At 39.2% G+C, this 19,722-nt stretch overlaps 1 protein-coding gene across 1 annotated transcript; it reads right to left on the bottom strand.

The window, feature by feature from the left end:
* Nucleotides 1-280: 280 nt before the first annotated feature.
* Nucleotides 281-18,809, bottom strand: lifra (LIF receptor subunit alpha a). Its single transcript, XM_067613651.1, has 18 exons — nt 18,654-18,809; nt 11,856-12,068; nt 10,910-11,046; nt 10,344-10,497; nt 9,844-10,119; nt 9,374-9,500; nt 8,325-8,443; nt 8,019-8,161; nt 7,565-7,718; nt 7,037-7,101; nt 6,449-6,686; nt 6,016-6,201; nt 5,823-5,915; nt 5,498-5,647; nt 5,116-5,253; nt 4,800-4,893; nt 4,525-4,591; nt 281-4,303 (listed from the first exon to the last, which is right to left on the bottom strand). The coding sequence occupies exons 2-18, from the start codon at nt 11,959-11,961 to the stop codon at nt 3,599-3,601; spliced, it is 2,952 nt and encodes a 983-aa protein (XP_067469752.1). The 5' UTR covers nt 11,962-12,068; nt 18,654-18,809; the 3' UTR covers nt 281-3,598.
* Nucleotides 18,810-19,722: the final 913 nt, after the last annotated feature.

The following is a 19,722-nucleotide window of genomic DNA, read 5'->3' as shown; positions in this document are numbered from 1 at the left end:
CACTGGCAGCTGACGACTGACGGTTAAATTTCTGTGGAGATGTTAGGAATCATAATGTTAGCATTATTTCAATAACCAGTGGGCCTAAATGTGTGCTTTCTGCTTGTTGGCACTAAAGATTAAGTGTATTTAAGACCAATCTAAGGTTGTGTGACTATGATCCTGCTACTTGCACTTAAAAATGATATACTTTTAAAGAGCATTGCTCTAGGGGTCTGCAATGTTTTAATTACTAAAACAGTAAGACAAGTGGAAAAAGTGAATATCACTGACAAACTGACAAGTTGCCAGACAAATAACTTTATTGTCTTTTAACATGTAGCATCTCAGTTTGTGTTATTAGTGTTAACATGTATTTAATCACCCAGAACAAATACAGTCTCTTTTCATTCAATCAATAGTAAAATATACTCCAAAACATCATGAATTTAACACATTTCAGCAATAAAAGCCTTTCCAGGTGCATGTCACTCATGTTGTCATGCGCAGCATTAGTCAGTGTTAGTGTTTTAAAGCCATAGGGTAACATAAACATGAAGTTAAAAGGTGCTACAAGCCACGATTTTGGAGTAACAGTTTATACAGCATGCAGCATTTGCAAAAACATCTAGGGCCAGAGAAGAGGATGTGTAAGGCAGCAAGTGCATCCTGCCGTATAAACCACATAATCCTAATGTTCTACAGAATAAAAACATAGGCTCCAATTAAAAAAGAGGATGGAGAATTGAAAAAAGTGTAATGGACTGCATGTCAGCATTTGCCATGTATGAGTCTGCGTGGTGGGTGCTCTGGCCCTACTAATAATGTGTCTGGCAAAGCAACACTGCTGTAATAAGACAGGAATGCAAAGCAGGCTAAACTATTGTAGGAAGACAGGATTACAATTCTGGTTCAGTTCACAAAATTTTTCAGTAACACTTTACCATGTGTTTGAGCGCACAATAAACATACAATCAAAGTGTGATGCTTTTACATTTTACATAACTATCTGATATCATCAACAAATATTTGCCTTTATTCTTTCAGGAAAGCTGGTTAGTCACCATTAACTTTGTCTGCTGAAGTATAGGGAATATAATTTCCAATGTAACACAACATAAGTCTTGTTATAAGAAGGAAACAAATGAAAGAAAATTATATATATGTACAATAAATTGTATAAAAAAGAAAATAAAAAGGTGCCATTTTGTTGATCCAAATCAACATAAAAGCATGTAACACATAGCGTTCATAGGTTAGTCTCCAAAGCCCTGCTCAATTGAGAAAGCATGGGCTTTAAAGGAAAAAAAAAATATCCGCAGCCATGTTTAAATACTCAAAACTATATCCACCATTTCACCATTCCCTTGAAGTGATCACTGATCTCACACATCTGGTTGATTCACTCAATACACTAAGCTCCATTTTAGATTTTTGACAAATTCTGCCAATTGATACTTCTCATTAACCAAGTTAAACTTCAGATCAGTGTTACAGGTCAAGAGAGAGACAAAGAGGTGGATACATTTTTCTCAGTAGTCAAAGAGGACTGCCTGCCTGTTACTAGTTCATCATTGAAGCCATCCATTGTAGTTCATCTAAGTCATCGTCCATGTCACAGTAGTTTTACTTAAAGCTTGTAGGCTGGAGGCACTGAGAAACAACAGGCCACAGGCTGTCACTTAGGCAAGCCAGTGCCTGACTATAGAAAATAGTAATAATAGAGATAGTAATAGTAGAGTCATAATAAAATTAGAATCCTAGTTATGACTGGATTAGAATGTCAAAGGATAATCTTAGCATAATGATGCTTTCGGGAAGCCGATCCTTAACACCCACACTGTACACATGAGTGGAGAGCAAATGGAGTATGTGGAGTGTTCTTACATACAAATACAGGCAATTAGTGGCCTTGTGTTTGACACCATAATGGAGGCACCAAAGTGCTGTTAAGTGACCGATATTCACATTGTAATTACCCCACACTTTTGTCAACAACAGCTCAATGGTAGCATTTCCAAATATATGCTTTCCACTTGGTCCCTTTTTCCATCACAAAATGTACAAGGAGGCTTCAGGATCTATTTGTAACGGAAGATTAATAGTCACATTTTCTGACAACGATGAATGTAGTGTAGACTTGGATCTCCCTAAAAATGAACAAGCTTCCAAACATAGCTAATCGACATCAGAAGCATTCTCAGCATTGTTAAAAATCAAAAGCAAACATCCTCACAAATATACTGACAAAGGTGAAATTGACATCATGACAATTAAAATGTAACCAAACTTCTTCAGTACATTACGGTCAGTGCCAGTGGAATCTGTATGTCCTATAAAATACATTTCTGATCAGTCTTGAACTGCATAACTGTGAGCTACTGCATTTCTTTTCATTATACATAACATTTAGGAGCAAGGCAGTGTGTGAAAGGTGACACGGTGAAAATGACTGGAAGTATTAGATTTATCCAGGCAAGTTAAAGACTGTAATTATCCATCCAAGTTGATTATCATAATTTGCTCATTAGCAATCAGCTCAGTGGAAAGGCTCCTATCTCATCATTGGGGGGGGTAATGCACCACACATAACAACAGACAAAAAAAAAAAACACTGGCCTGAATGTGAAATGTGTGTTTCTTACAAATAAAAACCTACTGGTTAAGAAAGACAAAACAACAACAAAAACAATCAAAAGTAACATTATAGTGTGTTTTGTCCATTAAATTACATCAGTTTGTATTCATGTTCTAGCTTATATCAGTGTATCTCCACGGGGTCATCACCCAGACAATTCCAGGCCATATGGGAAAGCACCACTCCTATATCTGTGTAAAATAATGACTTTACTCATGGAAAAAGTGCATTTTCCAATTAATGGCCCACTGTTCAGACAGTCATTTGTGAAAAATAGATGCTATTCTACAGCCAAATGCCTTTTTTCCTTTCAGTAGCTCATCAGCTGTCGTAAAATAGGCAAGATTATCCCATTAATGGACCAGCAAAAGATAGTGTTACTGTAACGAGAGAGAGGTTTACTGTCTACTTAGCTACCTTCTATATTGAAACAGTTCCTTTGTAGTGTTCTTCCAAATATGTCCATTATGTTCTTGTTTGTTTCCTTCTGTATTTCATTTCAGTAAGTTCACATCACAAAAAGTAAAAACATCTGATATGCAAGCTAAAAACTGAATATACTCAACGTGAACACAGGATATGCCATTGCTAAATGCCCATTTTAGGGAGTCACAGAAAAGGCAGTGAGAATACTGAACAGCCGCCAGGTTGCCAGGGGGTGCAACAAATATGGTGGAACACAGAGGTATGAAGAAGACATCTGTTTTCAGAATATAAATGTTTTGACATATAAATATACAGATTTTGATTTGTGGTATTTGTATTAAAGATAAAATTAACAAGTATACCTTTATCTGATGTTTATAGCATTATTACCCTGCTGTTAAAGTGCAATCCTAAGAATGTACTGCTACATCAGAGGGGATACTATATGTTGACCATATGGGCTAGACTTGTTTGATCCGTGTTATCGGTAACAGTAATAGATCTTTAAGTTTTATGTAAAACCCCCTGGCCTGGCTGCTTAAGTAAGAGATGATATCATGGTTTTGTGGATGACAGCAGGTTGCTGAGCCAGGTTGCTGCCGATGATGACAGTTGACGTTTCTCCTCTTCATATTCCTCTGAACCACCATCAGGGAGGAGGAACTGAGTGGAAGCAACAGAGGTGGGGGATCCCAGACAGGGAGCCAGGTTTCCACTTTCCTCAGCCTCCACAGGGGAGTCCAAATGCCAGGAACACTGGGGTTTGTAGCCCCCAGCACTGGCAGCCTGGGGCTCTATGAAAGACTGGGTGGAAGCTAGGTCCAAGTCATTACTTGGGGCTCTAGGTTGCATCTGCGGCCGGTAACCCCCACCTCCACCTCCACTGCTGACAGACAGATCAGCCTGGGGTTGGTGGCCCTCAGAGGAGCCCTGTGGATCCAGCTGGAAAACCAAAGAAGACCCTGAGGTCTGGATCCCTGTGTAAGTCACATCTGTGCGTGCCGAATCCAACGAAGATGCAGAAGAAGCAGAGGAGTCTGGGAAACGCGGCCTTATGGGTCGGTCATCTACCACTTGGTTGTAATAGCGTAATGATGTCGGCTCATCTGTGTCAATTGGCTCGTCTCCCATCCCCTGCCCTTCATCGTCTTCCTCCTCGTCTTCTTCAGGAATGACGACCAGCACTTCTTTAGAATCCCAATCAGGCTTGTCTACAATTCGAACCATACTGTGGGGAGATGGCTTCACATCCAAGGGCCCCTGTGAAATGCATGGAGTGAGTCAGTACCGAACACTGCCTCATAGTTTTCTACGAAAGGCACTGCAACTTAGAAACATGAACATATTCATCCCTCATTACAAGCATACACATCAATTACAAGAAATATAGTGTCACTATGGTCAAATGTGAGCTCCATTTATACAATCAATACCAATGAGTTTAAAAGTGCAGGACAGACTGGATTAGGGTGATACTGTACCTGTTTTCTAGACCAATCACCAGACAGCTTTGGCTCAGGTATGTCTGGATAGAACGCCGTCTTCACCCTGGTGAGAACAAATTGGCAAATGCTACTTTAAGACATACATTGTCATCAAAAAATCTATAGAAATTAAAGAACATATCCTAATAGCTCCTGCTCAATACGGCGTAGAAGTCTAGAGAGTAAGTTGCTGCCAATGTGATGGATATCTTTAAAAGTTAGTTATGTAACATAAACAAACAGGAGACAGACATAGCAGCAGAATGACTCACCATTTCCGTTTCTTGTAGCAAATTAAGGTGACAATGACCAGGAATAAGCTTGTTATTCCCAGAGAGGCCAAGATTTCCAGAATGAGCCAATCAGCTGAAAAAATATTTTTAGAGATATTAGACATGAAGCAAGATGACTATTTTTCCTATTTCTGAGTATTAATCACCCTATCAAAACTGAACACAAGTGCAGTTATCTGTAAACATTTATTTATACAAGAGCATATTTTGTAGCCTTAAAGAATAATAGTTGTAGGATAAACACAAATGTTTATTATTTGGCATAGCATAAACATATAACTATAGAATCACATACTGTATGGCTCCATCGTTATGGAGGCAGTGGCGCCTCTGTCCTCGCCTGCTGAGGTGTAGGCCTTGACAGTAAATTTATAGGAGCCCTCAGGGAGACCCTTAACTGTGTATGTCCTGCTTCCAGGGTCTGACAGATTGGCTATACAAAGACAGATAAAAAGACAAATAAAAACGGTGGGAGGTACAGAAAGGAAGAAAAAGAAGGAGAGAGGGGAAAGGAATGGGAGCATTGAGAAGGAAAGTTCAACTGGATAAAAATCAGCCTTATTACAACATATTGTGATGAATAACAGTATGATTTGTATCTCCTTTTTCAAGCACTCAAGCACAGCTGTAGCAACTGTACTGTTTGAAGAGGAGGCACTTCACATTGTAACATTTACCTAGTAGTGTGAGCTGGGAGCCATTACTGATGTAAATGTTGTAGCCCAGGAGGTAGCCTCTTCTGTTGACCAGCGGGATCTCTCCCCAGCTCAAGAGAATATTAGAGTTCCGCTGAATGGGTGACAGCAGGGGGACAGAGCTGGAGGGGACTGTGGAAGCCATGAGGAAGGGAGGAAAGAGAATAGAGGAGAGAGAGAAAGGTGGAAGGTATAACAAAGAGAGTCACAAAAAAAAAAGAGTCAACAATTGAAATGCAGAATATAATTTCTAAAGTCACTGCTTCCTCTAAAAGGATAAGTGTTTCACATGCTGCACTATCCTTACCCAGCTCCTGCATGTATCCCTGCCAGCACTGCAGCAGCTCTGAGGAGCAGCTGTACAGAAAAATGTTGTACCTCACACCCGGCTGGAAGTTGGCTGATGGAAAAGAAACAGATAATCCTTCATTAAACAATTTCTAATGTAACACTTTGGCAACTACAAAAAAATCCTGTTTACTTCTTGAATGACTAAATACCTGACTCAATGGAGACATTAGTGTTTCCAGGGCCCAGCTTGATCCACTCCACAGGGCAGTCCCCTATGCAGAGGGCATCTTGCCATTCTACCACATAACCACAGGTGGCATTGGCATTGCTTTGCCAGGAGAGAGGGAAACCTCCGTCCATATAAACTACCCTGGACACACCAAGGAGGTCCACATCTGGAAAGAAGAAAATATACTCCAATGATAGAAACCACATGTCTTTTATTTCTCCTTTTATAACTAATTGGCTGCTGGTTTAGTGTTTTATGACTGTGGAACCAAATACACCAAATCATGAAGTTCCTCTCAGTACTCAGTTAAAGTTTGTGCCTTTGAGAGTAAAAAACCTAATCTCTTTTTGCCATCTTAATTACTTCTTATTCCCTAAACTTCCCAAACACACTTTGCCTCCATATCCACATACCTGTCCAATGTAGAGGTATAACTACACTTGCAGACTGTGACACCCCAGCAGCGTTCTTCGCAATGACAGTTGCTATGACCTTGTTGTCATTGGTGAAGGTAGTGTTCTGTGTGAGGTTGACTTGTAAATAGGAAATGTTCGGAGGAACAGTTTTTGTGTGCTGTATATTCTCCTCAGGGCTCCAGAGAGTCACTTCATAACCTGTGATTTGACCATGGCTCTGTCTATGTGTCAAAGGCTAGAAAAAAATCAGAGGAAGAAAAGGAAGGAAAGGGGAGATGGACAGAGAGAAGGAGGAGAGAGAAAGACAACTTAAATCATTTGCAATTTCAGATATTCATGGCATAAATCCACAAATGAAATATCAGCTCAAGCTACTTTATGTCAAAATAAAGAGAGTAAAAAGCAGAGGAAGAAAAACAAAGATAAAAACTAAAACAGAAGAACCCTGATCTGATAGACATTGCATTTGCATCATCTGATTGTGGATTCTGTGAACCTTTTATGGCAAAATGCAGTAGTTTTGTGGTCCCAACAGTGAAAAAGCCTTTTTTTCCAATTTTGCAAATATAAGAAAAAAAAACTCACCTTCCAAATGATCTTCCCAGTGTTATCTCTCTTAATATATTTCCACACATCAGGAGCATCTGGAACTAAGAGAAACAAAAAAACAAAAAAAAACACAGTCAGCACTGAAGAAAATTGTACTGCTGCTACTTCAATTATTTATGTTAGTATGTAGCAACATAGTTATTAACTACAATGGGGTTATTGACCGCAAATTGCATCCTGGTAGTGCACTTGGCTGATCATCTTTTATTTAACAGGCAAAAATGCCACACCTTCACTAGTTCCAGCTTTTTATATGTGAGAATTTTCTCTGTTTTATATGTGTTTCAGGTTTTGGACTGTTGGTCAATAGAAAAAGCAGTCATCTCAGTGGACTCTGATAACTTGTAATTGACATTTTTTTAGTGTTTTAAAGCATTCTGCAGACTAAAAAATGTATCAGTTAATTGAAAAAAATATTGATAGATTAATTGGTTATGAAAACTGCAGCCCATATTCATGGAAATCTTTGCCAGAATAAAGGAATACAACAAATAAACTGCTTACCATCAATGTTGGTTTTGAAGGAAAAGGGTTCGCTCCAGTCTCCCCACCTCCAGAAATTCTGCTGGGCACCACAGCGGACTCTAACACTGTGATCCTCATCAGGATACAGGTCCAATACAACCACTGACCGCAGACCCTTCCCTGAGAAATTGAGCTGGATACATATATTAGACGTGTTACTATTTGGTACATTGGTGGTCAGACAAATGGAGATAATGGACATGTCGATACAAGCTTGTATTTGTCGAAAGTAATACGGGTAGTAATTAGTATGCTGTAATGGAAATGATAGCATCTGATACACAAACAGAAACCAATAAAGACAGACCAAAAGACAGAAGGAAGATACTGTACATACACACAGAGCAAACAGTTAAGTGGTCATTCCCTTTGACTGACACACACATACACACACACACACACACACACACACACACACACACACACCACTCACCATTGTTTGGTGCTCCTGGGAGGTAAGCTCTACCTGGCAGAGAAGATCCAAGGAGGAATAGTTTTCGTGCTTCCACCACCACATTACAGTAGCATTCCAGGCATGTGTGACAGAGGTCAGGTTTTCTGGTGCTACTGGTCTCACTGGGGAGAAAGAGTGAATCAGTTAACTTAAGAGAAATTTTAGATGTGTCACATCTATGTTTCTGTTTTACCTCTGCTAGTGAAAATCGCAATACAAATCAAGTTTATATGAATTCCATGTGTCCGTCCATTGAATATGATAAGCTAAGGCTGAGCAACCTACCTCTGTGTCTGATATCAGCAGAATCCGTGATACTGTACTGGCCGAGAGGATTCACAGCTACCAGTGTCCACTTATCCTCCCATTGATCCACGCTATACTCTGTCTCCTTCTGCTGCTGGCTGGTCACCAGATGAAAAATACAAAATAATCAAGATAAGCAAATTCAATTCAATTCAGATTTTTTTTTTTTTAAAAACAATCCCTTCAGATACTTAATCTAACCCACAGAGATAGACACGGGGCCAAACACATTTATAATGTAACTTGTTTTGGCCAGCCTGGGGACAATTCCTGTAAAAGTGTGGCAGGCAGCCAATCCACACAGATGATGGACACACAGAAGCAGCAAGTGGTCACTCAGGCTGAGTGCTTTATATTTCTTGTCATCCTCTTTTCTGGGAAGAAAAACATTTTTTGGAGATAAGCAGGGGGAAATCATAAATAATGCAGGGACATTCTTAAGAAACAAACAAAACAAAACAAAGAAAAATCTTCATTTCATCATTTTTGTTTTTCCTGTTTTATAGTGTTCTGGATTGGAGCCAGATGTAGTTACCATTATATGATTAAGTAAGCATTTTAGGCGATGTGTCCGCAGTGGATATAATATCTGAAGGTGCTTGTAATCCATGTTAACACATATTTGTGTCAGTGCGTGAGCGTAGGAATTTTGCCTGATCAATCACAGAGGAACAGAGGCGTGTTGAGCTTGAATCTTACTCTGCATATTTTAACAGTTCCTAAGCAACTATTCCCCGTTTTTATTTCCCTTGGTCTGGACCAAATGAACCAAACTACAGATGTGAAAGCACCCTTAATATGTACTCAGCTTTGGGATCTGTATTAATACATTTAAAATGCAATAAAATACCCCTGTGTCAACCTGCAGCCTGCTTTTTGTGAATGGTTAAGCAACCCAACCTGAGGCCAACAAAGTATCTGGTAACAGATCAGGTTACAGCCATCTTCTTGCATATATATGTGGGCCCATGTGAGTTTTGACTGTTTTTAAAAGTAATTTCTTGTGTTAGCGTGTGTGACTGTAGTACCTCTTGTTCAGTGAGTAGTGTGTTTTCCGTTTGCCAATTAAGTGTGTGTCTCGCCCTTTCTTCCAATGGCACACAGCTGAGGTCAAGTCTCGGGTCTCACACACAAAATCAGTGGGCAGCGGTGGATCTAGGGATGGGGACAATAAGTAAAAACATACTTACTTGCATAATCATATATTAAGTTATATTAGATGTATATAAATTATTACTAACATTTATCTAAAAGACGAGCTCTCAAATAATCTATAAAGTCATTCAAATGCATCAAGAGGAAAACTCAGTTATGCACATCATATAGCAAGCTGTATAACAGGAGAATAACTTGCGTTCCACACTGACTCCTTCATTCACATCAATCATTTTTCAGTCTGAATGACCCATTTCCTTTGTCTTAACTCCCTCTGTCTGCCACTCCAACCACACTCATATGACAACCATTCAACTCTTATCCATCCAGTTAATCATCTTACATCCAACGAACACCACCGCTCCCGTTATGTCTGTCTTTAGATCGTCGTAACAGATGACGTTGGTCCCACTATAGCCAGAAGGTTCCTGATTAATCGCTGTGATGGCGTAACTTCGTCTACTCAGTCGTGTCATGTTCATGACTGTGCTCCTGTAGGTGATGGTATCAAGGTGCCTCCCCTCCTTCACGATGCAACAGAAGGTGGTGTTGGCCCCCACAGGTACAACTCTGTCCTGGGGGTACATCTGGAATATGTCAATGGTGGGCAGGTCGCTTCCTGAAGAGAAGGAGAAAAGAAGAAAGCAGAGCATTTAAAGATTTCAGATGGAAGGCAAAAGAAGACAGAAACAGGAAAAAATAGAGAGTTATATTTAGGAACAAAGGAAATTGATTTGTTTGGTGAAATAATTAAGCAAAGCTTATTATTAATCTCTGATAGACATGTTTCTCCAATTTTAAATGTCCTATAATACATTTTGGTGTAATTATTATCACTCTGACCTTGGAGAATCTCAACATTGCTCCATTGACTCGTTGTCTGTCCCTGTCTCGAGCGGATTTTGATCGACAGTGATGTACACTCCAGAGGTTCAACTGAGGTCCAGTTCCACTGATGCCGACCACTCACCTCATTCACAGTCACAGGCACTGTCTCCTATAAATACACAGAACACACAGTGAGGGAACGAACAAGAGCAACAAGAATCTGGTAGAACCTCGTTTTGCTGAAGACTGTCATAATGTAATACATACAAGCAGAAAATCGAACAGTTATTAATTATGTCAGCTGCATAAGCTGTATAATAATGTAAAATCAAAAGCTTGCTGTCTTTTGAAATTTTAAAAAGAAATTGTTACCACATTTAATGTGGCCTCTGCTGTCACATCCATTTTATTTCTGTTATTTGGCTTTATGTGGTTTTAAAGGCTATGTGCAAATAAAAAAAAACGAACTATAAATAAACTAGTGTAGCAAAATGTCATGCTGAGGCTCTGAAAGAATGCATCCAATCCGTAATACAACTGTACAATAAAAAAGCAAATTAACAAAAGAGAAATGCCCTTACATAGAAGACAGTTTCATTGAGTTCAGTTCTGAGAATCATGAGGTCAAACGTAGTGGCTGCTCCTCCCAGCCAGGATATGGATAGTTGCTGTGCATAATAATTAGGTGACAGAGTCACCTGCTGGGGTACAGTAAGGACTGGGGAAAAAAACAAGAATATTTACACATTAAATTGAATTGAATTCAGTTCAACTTAGTCTAAACATTTTATATGAATTACAAATAATAATATCATATGTATTGCACCAGATTGGCTGTATACAGTATACACCGAGTAATAAAAGGACTTTGTACAGGGCCAGGATTAAGTGATTAAAAAAAATCCAAGAGCAAGTTTGTCAAACTCTAAATCAGCAGACACAGAATCAAACACCAAACTTTCCTGTCTGGACCTGCTATTTTTCATGTTCAACACATTCAGCATGATGTGCATTAAGCCACTGAATGTATATAAATATGGACGTCACATTTCCACTTCCTGCCTATGCAAAAGTGAAGCCAAAATATCTCCTTTCCAGGAGCTGCCATCTTGCTTGTGTGACGTCATTTGGAGCCAGAGTCTGCGCAGTAGAATCGGGTGGCAGGGTGACAGCCCACAGGACACACCCCCTCAGCGTCCTACCACCTGACGGAGGTTTGAGAGCGGCAGTCACAGCCGTCAATCATGACGTCACACCCCTTTTTGATATCATCAAACAACTACTTAAAAACAAACTTATCAGTTGTGATCAGATCTAAAATGACAGACACCATCTTTGGGAAAAATGTATTAGACGTGTACTTTGACAGGGGGCGATAGAGATGTTTTGGCTTCACTTTTGAGGAGCTGTCATGACGTCCAACTTTATATACAGTGGATGCATTAAGCGTTGCAGATTGATGATAATCAAAGAGCTCATAAGAGCGTGAGAAGTGGAATTTTCCCTCAAGAGTATTCAGGCTCTTACCATCTTTGGCATGCGTGTGTACAGCCAAGAGGCCCAGGAGAAAACAGATGAGCCAGACAGGGCTACAGTTGGGTTTTGAGTTGGGACTGACACTTGAGTGAAGCATGGTGATCGACCGACCGAGGTGCTGTCTGAAGAAGAAGTGGTGGTTCTCTCCACTACAGCAACACCGCGCTGGACATCTTGAGAGGCAACACGCAGACAGAGGGCACCCTGTGGGAAAACACATGATGCGAAAGAGAGAGAAAAAAAAGGGGTAAACCTACAATGAATACAACAGAGATCTGCTAAATCATGTAACAAGGGAAAAAAAAAAAAGTTAATCTAAGCTGAGAGGAAATTCAATCCTTTTCATGCCTGAGAATGTAAGGATTTTCCGGCTAATTGGGAAATCTATTTTTGTTAAATAAAACTGCCTGACTGTCAACACACAGGGTTGTTTCATACAGCTGTTATGGAGCTGTGAAGTGAAAGTCATGCCCACATAATATACTAACTGTGGAGTATTCTGGTATGCACAGTAATATCATAAGATGTTTCTCGAGATTTGGCCAGTTTGCTCCTGTCACTGCTGGGTTCTGCTTCTGTTTTCACTTTCTGCAACATGTACCTACAAACTTTGCTTGTTATGTGAGTTCATGTCCGAGCCAGTGGCAGTACTGCCCACATATTTCTCTCTGCCAGCTGCTGGATTTGGAAACACACAAGTCAAAGAATACTCTCTCTAAAAGGTTTAACCTTGCTGCTTTTTCAGATCACCTGTTCTCTCCTTAGCTTGTGTACATTGTGACTGTTGAAGGCTTGGTCTTACTGTTTATCTACTAACAATACAACTATCTACAAGTACCGTGAATAACCACACAGAGGTCAGACAGACAGAGAGACACAGTAAAGCTGTGGGGATAAAGACAGCTGACAGCTGTGGTTTGTGCTATACAAATACACTTGTTTTGACCTTTCAGTTTAGTTCGGTTTTATTCCAGTTTCAGTATTACTTCAATCTGATAAATAAAACAAAACACATGTGAGAGTGAAAGTGCACTGTGCTTCAAAAACTCAGGCAAGAAAAACTAACTGCTGATATGAATTTGACGCTTGAGAGACTCTCCGCTGAAAGTAAGCTTGAGCTACATTCCACACACACAGGAGCTTTTATTTGTACTAAATGCTTGACAGACCTTCAAACACACACCCAGCTGAAGATACATATACAACTAAACGGGGGGAAAAAAAACATTTCCAGGGAAAAAATCATCCACTAGCATAAAGGTTTCTGGCTTTTACCGAACAGAAAGTCACAGAGTTTTCATTTCTATTTTAAAAACACCTCCTTCCGCCGGCACCTTTAGCACTGCCGCAACTTGCTTACTGGAAACGCATGGCTGTCCATTACAACCAAATACTTGTACAATTACATTTTGTGCTCCTACCAAGTCCATGCTGCTGTTCACATCAGCCTTACAGCACTTACAGGAAGCAGGTTAACAAAGTTAAGATTTTTTTCCCTTTATTAGAAAACACCTAAAAAGATATGCTTAATCACACAAGCTAATTATTATCATTAGCATTACTGCAACACTACTTTCATAATGGAAATATTAAAAGGGACTACAACATGATACAAAGAGTCACATATTGGCACACTGAAAAAAAGGAGGTTACAGTAACTGCAAAAACATCTAACACAAGGTCAAGGTTCAGCCTCAGCCACTGCATTCTGTTGTTTTCTCTAAAAACAAAGACTAACTCGACGTGACTGATTAAAGCACAAGAGGAGATGTTGTAATTATTAACCTTGATGAACCTGTATGAGCCTGTTTGTGTGACTCTCTGTTTTTGTATCCTTTAACGGTCATCAAGGCACTGCAGTGCAGTCGGTCTAGTTTCCCCTGAGACAAGCTGAGGCAGGCTTCAAACATCTTGCTGGCTTGATAAAACAATGCTCTCAAGTACTGCCAAGCAACAAAACTGCAATAACACGGCACAAAACAAACAAACAGACAGACACACACACACACATACACACACACACACACACACACGAAAGGCCAATTTTGGAAAATAAGAATGAAAGAGTTACCTGAAGCATCTTTGTGAAACAAACCAGAGAGCCAAATGCATTGCAGACAGACAAATAGTGACAGTGTGACCCAAATATCATTTTAGCAAGTTATTTTATTTGAATTAGAATGTGGCCACTGCAAACTTTATGAAAAAAATGAGAAGATATTTTTTGGTATCTGATTTCATAACTTATGAGTCTCTGCCAATAGATTTAAAAAAACAAAAATCGGAGATTTAAAAAAAAAAAGAAAAAACATTGAATAAATAGCCAGACATATTTACTGACAACCCTGCTCTCAAATCCTGGCAGCCTTACAATCTTTTTTTCATCTAGAATGATATACACTTGTTTTTCCTTTCACAATGCAGTGAGCAAAACAAGCTGCAACAAGTGCTACATATGTCTAGCCTATAATAATACTGCATATGAGGCCACACACAAACAAATACACACTAGAGCTTGCATTGGGAGAAATGAGGGCAGGAACACTTGTTTTTAAGCTGTTTATCCAACTCTGCATTCCTAATCACCAGTTTGTTTTGTTTTGTTTCTATTTAGACTCTGGTGAAAGACAGGATGTTATACAAATTCATGGATTAAAAGTAATGATAAAAATAAAGTGGGAATGGAAATACAAGTTAAGGGCAGGCATATGGTCAGCTACCAGGTCAGATAAAAACAATATTCCAGGGCAGCTTCTAAAAAAAGACCTAAAAACCAGTAAAATGAACTAACATTTAAACAACCGCAAAACACAGCTTGTGAACTGTGATTAAGTTCAAAGTATCTGATAAAGATCATCTTGACAATCATTTATCTAGAACTCTGGAACATTTTCGCCCCTCCAGATGTTTTTTTCAGCATCAGCAGAAAGGAAGGAATTTCTAATCTCCTCCTAAACTGGTTTCGCATTCAGTTTTAAAAGAGCTCTCACTGAGACATGCAAACTAGATTGATGAGCTTAAAGACTCACATCTAGTTGTTTGTTTTGTGTGTGCACAAATATTGATTTCCACTGCATTTTTATAATAAGTATGACAACTGGCCAGCTGCTGGTAAATGAACACAGTCTAAATACTGCAGAACCTCTGGTGTATCTCTTTGCCAGGTCAATCTTGCTATCCGAGAAACTATTTCTCCAGACAGAAACACACTTCTTTTAGACTTGTGTAATAAGAAAATCCGAGCACTGGGTCTTCCCACGGTTGGATAGGATTTTAAGAGTTCTCCAGTGTGTTCCCGGCTTTAAAAAAAAAAAAAAAAAAAAACACACACCAAAAAAAACATCACCTCCAGATGAAATTCAGAGGCATGGCTCAACATAAATACAGCTGTCTAGAGTCAAGGTTTCACACACTCATGTGCCTGCACCAAAATGGTTTCTGAGCCTGTTGCAGGCTTGGTGGGTCCCCCACATGAAAAGAATAGCAATATATTTTAGTGGTCCTGGATCCTAATGAAGATTATTTTTTCAACTTAAGTACTAGGCTGGAAAAAAAACATAGTGCACTGATGGGAAGCGAGAAAAACAACCATAGATTCTGGGAAATCTAACTGAGAATGTGATAGCTACAGCAAATGCACACCAACACACAAATCGATACTCCTTTGCTGGGCTTTGTCCTTGTAGCAGTGATAAAAGTGACCACAAACTACAAAAACCACGAGGATATGGTTGTTACTTAAAAACCAAGGCTAAGCCTCCTCTGTATGTCTGCAGTGTTCCTATTTTAAGAAAGGACAGAGCCACCTAAAAACAAGCGTCATGAGCATGGAGCTTGTCTTGTCTGTCTCCATACTGGACTTTGCCACTGTTCTGTTTGCCCGTTCAGCCGTGTAAGGCGGCCTTTAGGAGTAAAGCTGTGGAAAATGTCCAGGTAAACTTACGGTACATTTGTGCAGGACTGGCAACACTGTGATGCAATCATTTCTCAGAATCCAAATTCACTTGACGCAAAACGTCCTCATTCGTCTTCACTGTTTCTATGGTATCTAAACATTGGTCGGTACTAAAATACTGAATAAACTCCGTCAAAACTTGGAACACACCCACCATGTTTCCAGTGTATCAATTCAGGGACTGTGCAAGTCAGAAAGTATGTAATTAATGTGTGTTTACTTTGTGAGTATGTGTGTTGACTGGGGAACTTCACTCTATATAAATATTTTTTGTCAAATCAAGAATTAGGCTATTCAATGAATCATTTAGTCTGCAATGCAAAAAAAAAAAAAAAATTCCAGAACCCAAACTTATCTGAAAATGTTTGGTATTTTTACTTGATAAATGAAAAAAGGATTCTTTTTTTTTTTTTTTTTACATTTACCTGTCAGTTGTTTCAGCACTAATTTCAAACTAACATGCATCTTTAAGTATAAAAGTGGAATGTTATCCTTGCTAGAACCAACACTGGCATAAAAATAAAGATGGAAGTAAAGCCAAAGCCAAAATTACTCCGAACTACCACTGCCTGGGGTGGAGGCAAAAAAATTACTCATAAAAACACTACATAAAACAATTTAAATGTTTCATCATTAACTACATAGGCATGAGATTGTGGTAAAAACCTTTATATGCAAGCTGTATTGATTAAGCATTTTTCCCTAGGCATGGGCAGTTGTTATCTACATGTTGTCCATTCTTTAATCATTTGCGTACAGAGCTGGCAACCACAACCTCATGAAAACCTCTGATAGTATTTACTTTACTGAAAGTGTGTGGGATGGCCTAGCTGAAGCCAAATCCAAGGAAAACTTGTGTCTGTTCTGAGCCTACGCTCAGCAACACTGTCATTATGCTGACATACGATGACCACCAAGACCAAAGAAATAAGCACACAGTGGCTCTAGTATACTAAATTGGTATGGCGACATTTTGAAACACGATCTTAAAATGCTGCTGTCTATGTGCGACCTTTGAGTGGGACTAGAAGAAGACCGGATGCTCGTCCAGTGAGAGAAAAAAACTGTTAACAGATGAGTGTGTGTGTGTGAAATGTCAGTGCTCTGACCTCATTAGAGAAAGGACATTCAGTCCTGTGTGTGTGTGTGTGTGTGTGTGTGTGTGTGTGTGTGTGTGTGTGTGTGTGTGTGTGTGTGTGTGTGTGTGTTGCTTTTGGACCTCAACCAACACCGTTTCCTTCCTTCCCTTTCCCTGTAATCCTTTATGAATGTAAATGTAAATCATGGATAGCAACAGGAAGTGAGTAACACAATAACTTCAAAAATACATACCACATACTTTTAAGTGTTTTGTTGTTGCTTTAAAATCAGTGGCTTAAGATAATTAAACACACATATGGATACACAGAGTCAAAAGGATGCCAGTCCACACCCTAACAGGAATATACAAACTAGTCTGACCTTTTTTGGCACATACACAGCCAAGTGACTGGTTAATAAAGAAAACACTCCAACAGGGCTGCTATTGTCCTGCCAGGTACCAGTAGGCACTTCGGCCATTTTGTTAAGGTGACTAATGTTCAATGTTTCTTGTACTGAGCCAAACTAGGATGACGGTATGTAGCATGAAAACCAACATCCTGGACATACAATTCACCCTAATGTAGCACTACAGCACGTTTATTCCATAAGAACAATGGGAACTTAATACGAGACCAATAACACTCATTCCTTACTGCTGGAAAAATGAAGAGGAAACCTGACCAAGCATCAAGTTAAAAGCATTAATATTGCTTTGTCAGACGTGTATGCAAATGTATGTAAATGTTACTAATGTGCAAACATGCATCCTTTGTCCTCCCTATGCAAGTACAGAAAATACTTAGAATGATTGATGCACCTCAATTTCTTCTTTTGATGCATTTTCAGTATTTACATCTTTTAATGTGTTACAGTTCTGAAATAGTTTAATGAAATAATATAATAATTAGTATGCACTGTTACCTGTAATAGTAACCAATGAGAGCGTGTGATATAGTATTACAGGATCTAAATATACAAAAAGTATTATATAATATCCCCACTCAGTTTTCTGTGATAACATACTATATGTGGGAGACAAACAACTGCATGTGGAGCATAACTGAGCGACACACTATATTTGCTCACAATATAGTGTAAAACATGGTCCCGTCATTTAAAGATCAAGAGAGAGGGAGAAAGAGAGAATGAACAACTTATGTTGCAGATCTATACAGTAACACATTGGCTTGGCAATAAAAATATTGACACATAATCATAAAAAATAGTTGATCTGCCCCTCTTGAATCTTAGGTCACATTTCACCTTGAAGTCCTACATACGCAAAAGAATAAAAAATAATAATAAAAATAAAAAGTCAACACCTAAATGATCGTGTGTAATAGCTAATTTTTTATATTCTAATTATGTTCTGTCATAAAAAGTGGCTAATACGGTAGATATCCCAAACTGCATCATCACACAGGACGATTTGCATCATTAGCATTAGCCACCGGGCAGCATGATGGACACCGTTACATGTCTCATCACCAACAGCGGCGGACAGTGATTAATACGCGTTATAAATGTATCATAAACCGAATTTTATCAAGACAGGCATAGTAGAAAGTGAGACATTTAAAATTAACCTAGCAGCCAGCACCCCACCACACACATAGACACATACATACTTAGACACACACACACACACACAGGCCACTGATATTGGGAAAAACACTACTAGCCTACGATAGCTGCCATCACACACTAACGTTTAACGGTTATAACGAGTTCCGTAATAACACCAAAATTACCTCTGATGTTGAAAGATGTCCTTTCCAGTTTTGTTTCAGCTGTATAACCAGTAACCCCGCAATTAAAAGAACGGGATCATTTATTTTTAACGGCGTGATATCGTCACAATCCTGCCCCCGTGGTGTGTTTTTTTACCATTCCCAGTTGAGTTCCAGAGTAGGTTGGGATTACTGGAATTGGTTGAACCAAGGCTTTGATTGACGTCCACACGGACCAATGGGCTTCGACGGAACCCTTCACGTACAGGGCGTTGTCATGTTACATTCAAGTTACGATTGGAAAAACGGGTCATATCAGGGTCACGATTCGTTCAAACTAACTTTCCAGAACTTGTTGGAGCCGATTTGACCGATAACTTGGACTTCAGTGCCAGAGTCTTCAACTAGAGTGAAAAAATGTTGATTTTAAATACAATAGACCCCAGTAATCATTTTTAACATGTGATGTAGAATGTTACACAGCCACAATTTGGAGGATTTATCTTGTGAGACCCCAAATGCCTCTTAAAGGATAGGTTCACAATTTTTCCAAAACAGTCAAGTGCACATATGAGCACTGAAAGAGGTTTTCTTCTCTGTAATAATTCCTCCTGTTCATAGTGGCTATTGAAAGATCCCCTTCAAATGCGCTGTCAATGTAAGCGATAGGGGACAAAATCTATAGTGTGTCCACACAGTCATTTTGTGCAAAAATGCATTTAGACGTTTATCTGAAGCTTATATGAGGCCTCAGCAGTCTGTGTCGAATGGATGTCTTCCACATTTACAGACATTTTAGCACCAAATTCCCTCTTTGTGTTTCCTTGGACAGTGATTCCCTGTTGAGCTGCAGTGGATGTATAGTAACAAAAAGAGGGTCTTTGGCACTAAAAATATTTTAAAGTTGAAATATATCTACTTGATTTGACTAATTTGGACAGCTGAAGCTTCATATTAGCTTCAGAAAAAAACTTTTTCATACATTTTTGCGCAGAAGGAGGCTTATGAACTTTTGGCCCCCCATCACTTACATTGTAAGTACATTATGAATGGATCTTCTAATGGTCAGTATCAACAGGAGGAATGCTTA

Source organism: Thunnus thynnus, chromosome 2 (genome assembly GCF_963924715.1).
Source record: "Thunnus thynnus chromosome 2, fThuThy2.1, whole genome shotgun sequence".
Taxonomy (NCBI): domain Eukaryota; kingdom Metazoa; phylum Chordata; class Actinopteri; order Scombriformes; family Scombridae; genus Thunnus; species Thunnus thynnus.
Note: the sequence above shows the minus strand (reverse complement) of the source record. Positions and strands in the feature narration are given on the sequence as shown.